Source organism: Bos indicus, chromosome 6, assembly GCF_029378745.1.
Source record: "Bos indicus isolate NIAB-ARS_2022 breed Sahiwal x Tharparkar chromosome 6, NIAB-ARS_B.indTharparkar_mat_pri_1.0, whole genome shotgun sequence".
Taxonomy (NCBI): Eukaryota; Metazoa; Chordata; class Mammalia; order Artiodactyla; family Bovidae; genus Bos; species Bos indicus.
The window spans coordinates 72,440,710-72,455,602 of NC_091765.1; the positions used below are offsets into that span (position 1 = coordinate 72,440,710).

The 14,893-nt window shown below is 39.2% G+C and overlaps 2 protein-coding genes across 14 annotated transcripts in view; one reads left to right on the forward strand and one right to left on the reverse strand.

Moving 5' to 3' along the window:
* Positions 1-3,172, forward strand: part of CRACD (capping protein inhibiting regulator of actin dynamics) — a 282,379-nt gene extending 279,207 nt beyond the window's left edge. For all 6 annotated transcript variants that reach the window (XM_019962783.2, XM_070791469.1, XM_070791468.1 and 3 more), the window contains one exon: positions 262-3,172. In XM_019962783.2, the coding sequence (XP_019818342.2) occupies positions 262-422 (161 nt within the window). In that variant the 3' untranslated portion in view covers positions 423-3,172. The remainder of the gene's footprint in view (positions 1-261) is intronic.
* A 4,286-nt stretch (positions 3,173-7,458) lies between these two features.
* The window catches only part of AASDH (aminoadipate-semialdehyde dehydrogenase), a 35,447-nt gene continuing 28,012 nt past the window's right edge, over positions 7,459-14,893 (reverse strand). For 6 of the 8 annotated variants that reach the window (XM_070791473.1, XM_070791471.1, XM_019962790.2 and 3 more), the window contains one exon: positions 7,459-14,699. In XM_070791473.1, coding sequence (XP_070647574.1) covers positions 14,286-14,699 — 414 coding nt within the window. In that variant the 3' untranslated portion in view covers positions 7,459-14,285. The remainder of the gene's footprint in view (positions 14,700-14,893) is intronic. The other 2 variants (XM_070791475.1, XM_070791474.1) reach the window with 1 other exon arrangement.

Below are 14,893 nucleotides of genomic sequence, written 5' to 3' on the forward strand. Positions count from 1 at the left end.
ACTATTATTGTGCAGGCATAGCTTCTGAGCACAGAAAAAACTGGGTTTCTAGAAATTCTTTGAAATTAAGATTGACTGCACTGTGATCACTGTAATTCTGTATGCAGCCGTTAGGATCACATAGGTTTCTTTCCCAAATTTCTTCTTGCCAGAGATGCTCAGTGCTTCAGTGGGTTTTGCTTTCTTAATCTCATACTTGTGATAAATAAAAAAAATGTGGCTCTGACTTATATTCCTTTCTCCTTTTCCTTCAAAATCCAGTGGAGATCTCTGATTCAGCTCCCCCAGCGCCACTGGTGAAAGAAGTCACAAAGAGGTTCTCCAACCCAGATGCTGCCCCCGTGTCAACAGAGCCAGCCTGGCTGGCTTTGGCCAAAAGGAAAGCCAAGGCCTGGAGCGACTGTCCGCAGATTATTAAGTAAAGAGTGACTCTTATCCATTCTTATTGCAGTCATTGGCTCTTCTCTTGCCCTTTTTATTTATTTATTTTTTATATGAGGTAAAGAAAACCAAACTAGGGAAAAGAAGCATGTTTTATAGGCTCTAAAATAATGTTTAGAAACTGAACTGGTGGTGTTCCTTGTAAAGAGTGTATTTGCACAACCCTAGGTCCTGGTGCCTTGAGCTCCTCCTAGTTTTGAAGAGAAAATTCCGTCCGAGGGACCACAGGAAGTAAAATCTCTCGACTAAGACCTCACGAGAGCCTGCCATGGCCCTTCCACACACACACCCCCACACACCATTCAGAACATGTCCTTTTGCCAACCTTTGTAGTATTAATGGTTTTCTTGATTCTTTACTCCAATTTCTTTCCTCTGAACCATTTATTTACCATGTGCTTGGGGATTTCTACCCTTTTCTAAAGTCTTAGTGAAAGGACAAGAATGCCTATTCTCCTGAATGCAGCCACTGGGAACGGCAAGTTAAAAGTCTGGTTTCCAACTCTGTGCCCGTCTCTGCTTCTCATGATTTTGCCCCGACCGGGAACTGTAACACAGCGAGACCATTCACTCTTGTAGTGTGCTGTTGAGCTACAGGCCCTTTTATACCAGAACTCTCCTTAGGGACATGTTAACCATTTGGCCCAGCTGTCTCCTAGGGAACATTTTAATTTAAATGTTTAAATAATAAATGATTAAAAAAAAAAAAAAAAAACTACAAATTCTGTGTCTCTGAGAATCCCCATTTAGTGTAGTTATTCTTAACAAGTTCAGGCTTTATCCCAGACCTACTCAGAGATCCTGTAAGGATGAGGCCAGATTGTGTATATTCTGGTAAAAACTCTTCATCACAAAGGGTGAGAAGCGTAGGATACACTGCTTCTAGTGCTACCTACTTTTTAAAACTCTGAAGGGGAGGCTCACTTCACCCAAAGCAGCAAAAGTGAGACAAGAAGACTAATAAAACAGCCTCCAAACCAGCCATTTATTATGGAGTGCAAGAGCCTACTGACATTACATGTCTCTGAAAATCTTTGAAGTCACTAGGGAAAGTTAACAGTTAAGACAAGATTTGAAGCCTTTTGTACTAAGGACTTCCTGTGGGGAATTTCTTTCTTTACCATAGCCAACTAATTCATATTTAGAGTCAAATGTTCAATAGCATTAAAACATCTCAAGAGTTTTAAGTGGCCTTGTTATTATATACATGAGATTTTTTAAAAGGTGTGGGGGGGCTTGGCAATTTAAAAGCCACATATATTCACTTTTATTTCCCTAAATTTGCTTTAGAGCAACCCAGAGCAAACCCACACGTTGCTAGGACTTAACTTACATTTCATGATGTTGACATAGTCCCTTTTTCTTCAATTCTGACTTCAAAATCTAAATGCAAATCCTTTGCTTAGTGCAGCAGGGGAAGGAATTACACCCATTTTTTCTCTCCTACAAAAACACATTTTATTAGTATTTTATTAGTATCATTTTCCTTATTTATGCAATGACAATGTGCTGTTATTCTATTATGTACCTTAAAGAAAGGATGAGTGCAAAAATATTTACCATATACAAGGCATCTTCTTTCTGGAAACAATGGCTCAGCCTCATGGTAGTACCTGGCAGCCTCATGGTAGTACCTGGAATGTGTGGTGAAATGGATAGTTGTACTTTTGCAGGTTGGAGTTAACATATATAGTGGACCTTCAACAGAATCAATGGGACGTTAATTTTTTTAATGGCTATGAGATGCAATTAATATTCCACTGCACGTTTTCCACACTGTTCATTTCTAAATCAAATATGTAGGCATTTGTTACCTTTGATGATTTCCTCACAAACATAACACTTTTTTAGTAAGAATCTTTCCACTTAGAGCCCTAGAATTATAGTGCTACTTTAATTCTTCTGCATTGACTTTTTCTTTCATGCTGTCAGCTTTGAATAACAATCACAGTAATGGCAGAGAACAGGTGAAGAGATCAGGTCATTAACAAAGAATGGTAGATAAGTCAAGTCTGTACTGGCTTACCACTGAGCCCATGCAAAGGAGGAGAAATACCTCAGTTAAAAATTTTCCATCAAAATCTTTAAGAGTATACTGAAGAAAAGACAGTCATAGCACTTCCAGCAACTTCTAAAGGCTACATGTTTAATACTTCATGTAAAAATTACTCCAAATTTGCACTAAATACCAATGAAGTGTTATTTTTCTTTAGTTGTGTTGCAGTCTTTTCTGATCAACAAACTATGGGGGAAATTCTGTAAAGCATATAAGAATTCAAGACTTTTAAAAGAAATGAATGATTGCTAGTTAAATACACAAGCTTTTTTTTTTTTTTAACAAATATACACTTCTGGCAAGGTTATAGATGATTAACCTCTGTTCATAAGACTTAAATATACAAAACTAGAGGTTTTTTGTTTACTTTTTTTTCAAGTGCAATTGTTTCTTATACATGTTACTATTAAATTATCATTTTAGCCAGTTATTAGCAAATTGTAGTATGTATTGTCTCTTCTTGTGACATTTAGTTTTAATTGCTTATTTTAAAGCAGAAACATTAGAATTACAAGTGTCTTGCAATATTTTTATCAACAATAAAATGTAGTAGACTTAACAATGAAAATACCTTAGTGTGATTTTAATATTATTTTGAGATTTTGGTTGTATAAAGTTTTAATGTAAAATGTCCATTATTGAAGGAAAAAGACCTTTCAATAAAAAATACCCACAAGATCTTTGGCACTGATGGAATTTCCTTTTCAAGTTGAAGTTTTTACCGATTTCAGTGACCATCTACAGAGACTTCATATTTACTTTTAAGAAAGATAAATTTCAAGGCATTTTATAGGGTACCTTATTATTTTTTAATTAGATATTTTGGGAGAAAAATAATGAGTAGGAGACAAATAAAATGGGATTCCCTGGTGGCTCAGATGATAAAAAAAAGAATTCACCTGCAATGCCGGAGACCCGGGTTTGATCCCTGAGTTGGGAAGATCCCCTGGAGACGGGAATGGCTACCCACTCCAGTATTCTTGCCTGGACAGAAGAGCCTGGCGGGCTACAGTCCATGGAGTCGCAAAGAGTCAGACATAATTGAGCGACTAACACTTCCACTTTTTCACTTCAATGAGTAGGGGACAAATAAAATGTTTATCTGAATCCTAAATTTGAATTGGTCTGTGTCTCAGACACCAAAAATGTACTTATCTTCATTCCATACGTTCTGCATTGACTTCACAGAGGTTGAAACACACACTGATATGTGTGTTTGGCAAAATGCTAACAGGCTTGCACTTGTGAGAAAAACACCAAGTTGAACTACTTCCCGACAGCCCAAGCCTCTGAGGAGATGGCCGCTTTTGCAGGGGAGGTGGTTGCTAGTCACAGTGTATGTTCTAGGAATGAGTTTTTGCCCTTCATGACATAAAGGTGTTATACCTGTGTGACCACATGGTAATGTTTGATGTTGAAATGAATAGACCTTTATCTTAACCTCACAGGATTCTTTGGAGGGTTAAATTAGACCAGGTGTATAAAGTGCCACTCACCACACTTACACAGAGAAGGCAATGACAACCTACTCCAGTACTCTTGCCTGGCAAATCCCATGGACGGAGGAGCCTGGTAGGCTGCAATCCATGGGGTCGCTAAGAGTCAGACACGACTGAGCGACTTCACTTTCACTTTTCACTTTCATGCATTGGAGAAGGAAATAGCAACCCACTCCAGTGTTCTTACCTGGAGAATCCCAAGGACGGCGGAGCCTGGTGGGCTGCCATCTATGGGGTCGCACAGAGCCGGACACGACTGAAGTGACTTAGCAGCAGCAGCAGCAGCAGTGTCTCAGACAAAATGATCTTACAACCTCTTTACTCAAAGTATGGGCCATGGAACAGCAGCATGGGCACAAGCTGAGAGCATGTGAGAAACACAGCTTAGGGCCCCAGACCAGACCTACTGACTCACAGGGCCAGATGAGGGCAAATGGAGTAATGTGAGCAAGGCACTTGCCTTGGGTGCTAAAAAGTAATCGAGAGAAGTGCTATTTTAATGCAATATTTTTTTTAAAGATTAATGGAAATTCTATGATGAACGAGTATCAAAATTTTAAATAAATATGGGGTCAGTATTACTTATTTTCCCTTTTGCCTTAGGTCCCAGTGTGGCTCAACCAAGCCCTTTCCTCTCAACTGGACTAGGCATTTAGCAACAGCTCCAGGTGGTGAATACATTAAAGGTGAAGCAGCATGGATCTAAAACCTGGCAGAAGTTATGTTGTTCTTTTGGGCTGACCATGCCCTCAATGCCCTTTCTAAGTTTGGGGAAGTCTCCATCTTGTGGGTCTTAGTAGAGGGCAGCACTCACCTCCTACTATAGTTGAAATGCCTGTTAGGTGCTTTCCTGTACTCTGGTGGGCATGACAACATGTGTCATCTCAAATTGGAAGGGACTGTGGATTGGGAGCAACTGACCAAAAGACGGGGGACCTGTGAGGAAGTCTGGTAGTGATAGGGAACAGTGTCTGGTGTTAGTGGGGTCAGCCATAAAGTAAGCATTTAGTTTCAAGGACAGCAGCTGTCTTCTGCCCAAAATGATATGATGATTTTAGGCATTCCTTATTCCTGGCTATATAGCTCCAGCCCTCTATAATTCTGCAAGAGACTTAATATTCTTTTAAAAATTCACTCTGGAGGAGACTGACCATGATGGCAGTCAGTCATCTTGAAAGACCCTGAGCTTATCTCCTTTCACAGGCACACCAAAATCACAACTATTTGCAGAACATTTGATGATAACAACCGGAACCTACCAAAAGATCTTACACAACTTAAGCATAATGAGCCACAACAAAATGGATAAATGGTAATATTCAAGATATGGTCAAGTCCTATATCTTTGGAAAGAAGACCCACAAATGGGAGAATAATTATATCAGAAAGGTTCTCCCAAAGGACTACAAGGTCTGAGCCTCAAAATTGGGCTCCCCAGACCAGGGGTCCTGCACCAGGAAGATAAGCCCCCAGAGTATTTAGCTTTGAAAGTCAGTGAGGTTTACTTTCAGGACTCCCAGAGAGCCAGGGGAAATAGAGAATTCATTTTAAAGGGCACATATAAAATCTCACATGCTCTGGGACTCAGGGCATAAGAGATAATTTGACAGAAGCCTAGGTCAGACCTTCCTGCTGATTGTGGAGTCTTTCAGAGGCAGGAGGCAGCTGCAGCTCACCCTGGGGATGCAGACACTGGCACCAGCCATCCTTGAGAGTTTCTTCTACCACATACGCACTGGTATTGGCAAGGGCCTTTGTGGAATCTTCCTTTTAGTTTTTAGCCCCAAGATGTAGCCCTGCCTGGCTCTACTGTTCAGGGAGCCAGCTCCAACCTCTGGACTGGCCTCACCCAGGGCAGCAGCAGATCCAAGATAGCCACAATCCTGTAGCCTGAAGTTCCACCAGCAGCCCAGGCCATGTCCTGGGATGACATGGGCCTGGGTCCTTGCCCTGCCCACTAGCAACCCAATAAAAGCTTTGGGATATCTGAGATCCTGTACCCAACTGCGTCAGGAACAGCCCCTCTTCTACCCCTCCTCCCCAGCAGTGATCTGAAAACAGTTCCGGGACCCCCGGCTTGTCAGTAGACCAGTGCTAACTCAGGACTTGACTTCACCCACCACAGAGTGGGCAACAGCCCGGGAGTCTTCTAGACCCTGACTACCCACCAATGAACCCGCACTAGCCCGGGGCCTCCTGGGGTTCTACAGTCAGCTATCCTGTGACCTGGGCCTACCAACCAGGGGCCAGTAGCCTCTGCACAGGGCAGGGCTTAGCAACTAACCTGACCAGGAGCCAATCAAGCCTACCAGACAGCCCACATAGTTTGCTGTGGGCTCAGCACAACAGAAGGACCCACACAGCAGGGAGCCATCAGAGCACACAGCTTGGGTGATGAGGGGAGTGCACTGCTGGGACAGTAGGACGTCTCCTACAGAAGACCACTTCTCTAAGGCTGGAACACATAACCAACTCACCAGAAACAAAACACCAATAGCAACTTAGGCAAAATGAGGCAAGAGAGGAACACATTCTAGATGAACGAACAAGATAAAACCCCACAAGAAGAAATTAGTGAAGTGGAGAAAGGCAAATACCTAAGAAAGAGTTCAGGGTAATGATCATAAAGATGATTAGAGAATCTGGGGGAAAAAATGGGTACACAGAGTGAAAGTTAAAAGGTTTTTAGCAAAGAGTTGGAAAATATAATGGAGAAGGAAATGGCAACCTTCTCCAATATTCTTGCCTGGAGAATTCCACGGACAGAGGAGCCTGGCAGGCTACAGTCCTGGGGCCGTAGAGTCAGACATGACCGAGCGACTATCACTCACACTAAAGATGAAGAATAACTGCAATTAAAAATACACTAAAAAGAATCAACGTAGACTAAATGGTACAGATAAATGGATCAGTGACCTGGAAGACACAGTAGTGGAAATCACTGTTGCTGAAGAGGAAAAAAGAAAAAGAAATGAGGACTGTATAAGAGACCTCTGGGGCAACATCAAATGCATTGATGTTCACATTACAGGGGAGAAGAGAGAGAGAAAGGGGCTGAGAACATATTTGAGCCATAATAGTTGAAAACTTCCCTAACGTGGGAAAGGAAACAGACATCCAAGTCCAGGAAGTGCAGAGTCCCATATAGGATTAACCCAAAGAAGAACACACTAAAATACTGTAATTAAATGTTAAAAATTAGAGAATATTAAAACCAGCAAAGGAAAAACAACAAATAACATAGAAAGGAACTCATAAAGGGCTATCAGTTGACTTTTCATCAGAAACTATGTAGGCCAGAAGGGCAACATATTTAAAGTGATGAAAGGAAAGCCTACAACCAATACCCTACCCAGCAAGGCTCTCATTCAGATAGGCTCTCTTTCAGATTTTACGGAAAGATTAAAATCTTTTCAGACCAGCAAGAGCTAAAAGAGTTCAGCACTACCAAACCAGCTTTACAAGAAATATTAAAGGATTTTTCTCTTAGTAAAAAAGGCCACAACTAGAAAAATGAAAATTACAAAATGAAAAAGCTCATTGGTAAAAGCAAACATTCAGTAAAGGTAGGAAATCACCCACGCACAAAGCTAGTAGGGAGGTTAAAAAAACAAGAATATGGACGTATGGACTAAGAGTTGGACTATAAAGAAGGCTGAGTGCTGAGGAATTGATGCTTTCATACTGTGGTGCTGGAGAAGACTCTTGAGAGCCCCTTGGACAGCAAGGAGATCAAACTAGTCAATCCTAAAGGAAATCAACCCTGAATATTCATTGGGAGGACTAGTGCTGAAGCTGAAGCTTTAATACTTTGGCCACCTAATGCGAAGATCTGACTCACTGGAAAAGACCCTGATGCTGGGACAGACTGAGGGCAAGAGGAGATGGGGGCATAAGAGGATGAGATGGTTGGATGGCATCAGTGACTCAATGGACATGAGTTTGAACAAGCACTGGGAGATGGTGAAGAACAGGGAAGCCTGGTATCCTGCAGTTCATGGGGTGGCAGAGAGTTGTACACAACTTAGAAACTGAACAACAAAAAAAGATATCAAAAACAGTAATTATGAGGGGAGGAAAGTAAAAATACAGGATTCTTAAAATGCATTTGAAATTAAGAGGTCAAGAACTTAAAACAATCTTGTATAAATACAGATTACTATATAAATACCTCATGGGAATTACAAGCCAAACATCTATAATAGATACACAGAAGAAAAGGAATCCAAACATTAAAGATAGTCATCAAATAACAAAAGACAGGAACAACAACTACAAAAACTACCCCAAAACAATTAACAAAATGGCAATAAGAACATGCATAGCAATAAACACTTCAAATGTAAATGGATTAAATGCTCCAAAAGACATCAGGTGGCTGAAGGCAAAAAAAAAAAAAAGGAATCCTGCCTATAGGAGACTCAGATTTAAAGACATACATAAGTGTCTTTAAATATAAAGTGAAGGGATGCAAAAGGTATTGAATGCAAATAGAGATAATAAGAAAGCCAGAGTAGCAATACTTATACCTGATAAAATAGATGTTAAAATAGAGATTGTTGGAGGAGACAAAGGACACTACATGAAGGAGGCTAAACAATACGCTACTAAAAAAAAAAAAAAAACAAAAAAACAAGGGATTACCGAAGAAGTCAAAGAAGAAATTAAAAAAGAATACCCAGAGACAAATGAAAATGAAAAACAATGATCCAAAATCTATGGGACACACCAAAAGCAGCTCTAAGAGGGAAGTTTATGGTGATACAAGACCTCAGGAAATGAGGAAAATCTCAAACCACCTAATGTTACAGCTAAACTAGAAAAAGCAAACAAAACCCAAAGTTAGTATAAGGAAACGTATCAAAAAGACTAGAGCATAAATAAACTTTAAAAACAATAAAATTATCAATGAAACTAAAAAATACTTCTTTGAAAAGATGTTAAAAATTGATATACCTTTAGTTTGAACTCATCAAGAAAAGAGAGCACAAACCAACAAAATCAGAAATGAAAAAGGAGAAGTTACAAACATCACCACAGAAATATGAAACATCAGAAGAGATTCCTACGGAAAACTATATGCTAATAAAATGGACAACTCAGAAGAAAGGGACAAATTCCTAGAAATGTACAATCTGCCAAGACTGAACCAGGAAGAAACAGAAAATATGAATAGATAAGTTACCAGTAATGAAACTAAACCAGCAATTTAATAACTCCCAATAGAAGTCCAGGATTAGATGGCTTCACAAGTAAATTCAACAAAATATTTAGAGATGAATTAACACCTATCTTTCTCAAACTATTCCCAAAAAATTGCAGAAGAAGGAATGCATCTGAACTCATTCTAGGAAGGTAGCATCACTGCGATACTAAAACCAAAGATACTACAGAAAAAAAGAAAAAGAAAATTATAGGCCAATATCGCTAATAAAGATAGATGCAGAAATTCCTCAACAAAATACTAGTAAACTGAATCCAACAATACATTAAATGGGTCATAAAACATGACTAAGAGGGATTACCCCAAAGATGCAAGGACTTTTTGGTATCTGCAAATCGATCAGTATAACACTACATTAACAAACTGAAGAATAATAACTGTATGATCACAAGAGATGCAGAAAAGCTTCTGACAATATTCAATATCCATTTATGATATAAACTCCCCAGAAGGTGTGTATAAAGGGAACATACCTCAACATAATAAAGGCCATATATGATAAACACACAGCTTGGAGAAGGCAATGGCAACCCACTCCAGTACTCTTGCCTGGAAAATCCCATGGACAGAGGAGCCTGGTAGGCTGCAGTCCATGGGGTCGCTAGGAGTCAGATACGACTGAGTGACTTCACTTTCACTTTTATGCATTGGAGAAGGAAATGGCAACCTGCTCCAGTGTTCTTGCCTGGAGAATCCCAGGGACAGCGGAGCCTGGTGGGCTGCCGTCTATGGGGGTCGCACAGAGTCGGACATGACTGAAGTGACTTAGCAGCAGCAGCAACATCATACTCAAAGGCGAAAAGCTGAAAGTGTTTCCTCTAAGATCAAGAACAAGACAAGGATGCCCACTCAAGGTACTTTTAATCAACACAGTATTGGATGTCCTAGTCACAGCAATTGGACAAGAGAAGTAAGATGGTTGGATGGTATCACCACTTCAATGGACATGAATTTGAGCAAACTCTGGGAGACAGTGAAGGACAGGGAAGCCTGGCATGCTGCAGTCCATGAGGTCACAGAGTTCGACACAACTGAGCAACTGAACAACAACAAACTGGAAAGGAAGAAGTAAAACTGTCACTGTTTGCAGATGACATACTACACACAAAATATCCTAGACACCATCAGAATACTACTAGAGCTCATCAATGAATTTAGTAAAGTTGTAGGATACAAATTAACATACATAAATTGGTTCCATCTCTATATACTAAAAATGAGTAATCAGAAAGAGGAATTAAGTATATAATCCCATTTACCACTGCATTAAAATGATTAAAATACCTAGGTATAAACCTCCTTAGTGGTAAAATACCTGTATTGGGAAAACCATAAGGCACTGATGAAAGAAACTAAAGACAACACAAACAGATGGGAGAATATACCACATTCAGAGACTGGAAGAATTAATACCAAGGAAACCTACAGATTCAATGCAGTCTCTATCAAAATACCAAGGGCATTTTTCACAGATAGTTTTAAAATTTGTATGGAAATACAAAAGACCCTAAGCAGTTAAAATATCCCGAGAAAGAAGAACAGATCTAGACAAATCAAGCTCCCTGACTTCAAACTATACTACAAAGCTACAATAACAAAACAGCATGGCACTGGCAAAAAACATCAACAGAACAGAACAGAATAGAGAGCCCAGAAATAAACCCACACATTTACAGTCAATTAATCTATGACAAAGGAGGCAAGAATATTAAATGGAGGGGAAAAATCTCTTCAATAATTGGTGTTGCAAAAACAAGACAGCTACATGTGAAAGAATGAAATTAGAACCTATATACACAAATTAATTCAAGATGGATTAAAGACATAAATATAAGACTGGAAACCATAAAACTCTTAGAGAAAAACATAGGCAGAACAGTCTGACACATATTGTAGCAATATTGTTTTGAATCTGTCTTCTAAAACAAAGGAAATAAAAAGCAAAAATAAACAAATGGGAACTAATTAAGCTTTAAAACTTATGTACAGCAAAGGAAACCATCAACAAAATGAAAAGACAACCTACTGAATAGGACAAAATATTTGCAAATGATATGACCAACTTGTGGTCATATCCAACATATATAAATAACTCATACAACCCAACATCAAAAGAAAAAAACCTGATTAAAAACTGGGCAGAAGACCTGAACAGATATTTTTCCCAGAAAGGAAATGCAGATGATCAACAGGCTCATGAAAAGATCCTCAGCATCACTAATCACCAGGGAAGTACGAACTCCAATGAGATATCATGACAGACAGGTCAGATGGTTATCATCAAAAAGAACACAAACAACAAATGATGGTGAGGAAGTGGAGAAAAGGGGAATCCCCTGTTGAGGAGAAACCTAAATTGGTGTAGCCACTGTGGAAAACAGTATGCAAGTATCTCAAAAAAGCTAAAAATAGAACTACCATATGACTCAGCAATTCCACCACTCTTTGATATATATTATCTGAAAAACAAAAACAACAAAAACAATAGTTCAAAAAAATATATGCATCCCACTGTTCATAGCAGTATTATTTATAATTGCCAAGATATGGAAGCAATTTAAGTGTCCATCAACAGATGAACAGATTAAGAGGATATGGTGTATGTATACAACGGAATACTGCTGCTGCTGCTGCTGCTGCTAAGTCGCTTCAGTCCTATTCAACCCTGTGTGACCCCATAGACGGCAGCCCACCAGGCTCTCCCATCCCTGGGATTCTCCAAGCAAGAACACTGGAGTGGGTTGCCATTTCCTTCTCCAATGCATGAAAGTGAAAAGTGAAAGTGAAGTCGCTCAGTTGTGCCTGACTCTTATCGATCCCATGGACTGTAGCCCACCAGGCTCCTACATCCATGGGATTTTCCAGGCAAGAGTACTGGAGTGGGGTGCCATTGCCTTCTCCGACAATGGAATACTACTCAGCCATAAAAAGAACAAAATTCTGCCATTTGCAAAACATGGATAGATTTGGAGGGTCATTATGCTAAATGAAATGAGTCAGAGAAAGATAAATATTTTGTATGATATCACTTTTACATGGAATCTAAAAAAATAGAACAAGCTAGTAAGTCTAACATAAAAGAATCAGACTCACAAATATAGAGAACAAACTAGTGGTTACCAGCGGGGAGAGGGAAGGGAGGAAGGGCAAAAGAGTGGTAAGGGATTAAGAGGTACAAACTATTGTGTATAGAATAAATAAGCTACAAGGATATATTGTCTAACACAGGGAATACAGCCAATGTTTTAAAGGCATATAACATTTAAAAACTGTGAATTTCTATATAATACTTATATAATATTGTACATCAATTATACTTCAATAAAAAATACATAATATTGTATATCAATTATACTTCAATAAAAATACTTTCTATTTAAAATAGCCCAAATTTACCTTCCATTGCTTGCCACCAAGAACTCTGGCATGTTTGATATTTGAGATTCTACTGGTGAATGAATGAACAAATCAAATGATACTACAGTTGTCTGCAGAATTAGGGGAAAGGTCAGCAACACAGTGTATCGCTGGAGTTGGCTGGAATGCTGGGGGCCATATCATTGACTGTCACTGTTCACTGGCTTCCTTGGTTCTTCTCAGTGTAGTCTTAGCTCATGGCTCCCTCGTTACATGTCTTCTCCAGTAGACAGCCAGACTGATGTGGCTGCTCAGGGCTCCCATGGCTATAAAAGCAGAAGCTACCACAACTTCTTAAAATTTAGGCTCAGAAAGTGGCATAATATCACCATCACTGCATTCTCTAGGTTACAGCAAATCACAAGCCTAGCCCAGGCATAAGAGAAGGGGGAAGCACAGAGGGCATGGCTTCCAGAGAAGGTACAGTTTACTGGGGGCAACTTCAGTTCAGTTCAGTTCAGTTACTCAGTCGTGTCCGACTCTTTGCGACCCCATGAATCACAGCACGCCAGGCCTCCCTGTCCATCACCAACTCCCGGAGTTCACTCAAACTCACATCCATCAAGTCGGTGATGCCATCCAGCCATCTCATCCTCTGTCGTCCCCTTCTCCTCCTGCCCCCAATCCCTCCCAGCATCAGAGTCTTTTCCAATGAGTCAACTTTTCGCGTGAGGTGGCCAAAGTATTGGAGTTTCAGCTTTAGCATCATTCCTTCCAAACAACACCCAGGGCTGATCTCCTTTAGGATGGACTGGTTGGATCTCCTTGCAATCCAAGGGACTCTCAAGAGTCTTCTCCAACACCACAGTTCAAAAGCATCAATTCTTCGGCACTCAGCTTTCTTCACAGTCCAACTCTCACATCCATACATGACCACAGGAAAAACCATAGCCTTGACTAGACGAACCTTTGTTGACAAAGTAATGTCTCTGCTTTTGAATATGCTATCTAGGTTGGTCATAACTTTCCTTCCAAGGAGTAAGCGTCTTTTAATTTCATGGCTGCAGTCACCATCTGCAGTGATTCTGGAGCCCCCAAAATAAAGTCTGACACTGTTTCCTCTATTTCCCCATCTATTTCCCATGAGCAGTAAAATCTAATAAACTGAAAAATATAGGTGTAAAAAATATTAGTCAATGTTCATGTATCAAAAATTGAGAAAAGAAGGTATATCAACTTGAAACAATACAGAGTATATATATATATATTATTCTACATTGGTACTTTGTTCATTTAAAAATGTTAAATTAAGGAAACTAATTTGATAAATAGATCCTATCTTTGACAACATTTCGTTATGATTCTCAGTAAAAATGAGTGAATGGTGTTGATGTTAATTACATCACAGACTAAGTTTTTAACCCACCAAGTATATTTTGATCTTTTTTCCCAGAGGTCTTTTATAAAAAAAACCAAAGTAGGACATCTATAGAAATTAGAAGAACATCGATATTCCTTTAATTAATAATTATAACAGGCATTAGGATGTGTTTCATTCTATAATTCCTTGTAAAAGCATCTGTTGCTCCTATAAGGAAGTAAAGTATGGTTGTTTTCCAATAAAGTGTAATAGACAAGTTTCTTAAACAAAATATAATCTTTAATATGACTATCCACAAGCTCAGTAATATAAAATATTTTCAAATATCTCATGTATATTCTAAGGACTGCACTTCATTACCTTTGTCACCCAATACATCCAGACAATAAACATAATTATTTCTACATCCAATAATAAGCATTGATTCCCAGACCACAGGAGAAGAGAAAACTTCTCCAGGAAGTTCATACACACTTTGCAACTGTCCACTCTTAGATTCCAAGATCCACAGTTTCCCATCAGTAGATGCCGCTGCCAGTAACATTTCACTGTTATGGTTGTGGTTACGGAAAACAAAAGGCGTTGAATACACTCTTGAAGTAGTTTCAAATTTCCACTGGAGGTGACCTTTCATACTACAACAGTAGATAAAGCAGTCATGAGAACCAAAAAATATTTCTTGCTCTGATGCTGAGGTACATGGGGATGAAAAGATTGGTTCATTGGTAGAGAATTGCCAAACCTGAAGGGTGATAAAGGCAAAAACAATTCATTCATCTCATTTCAACAATTCTGTAGATTAAAGCTTTATGAAATTCTTAATAAAATGTGAGAGATGTAGGCTACTGAATGGTAAATATACATAGAGAAAATAATAGCTTTCTCTGAAAAGTAGCACCCTCAGATTAGACCTCTGTCCCAGTGGTAAAATCAAAC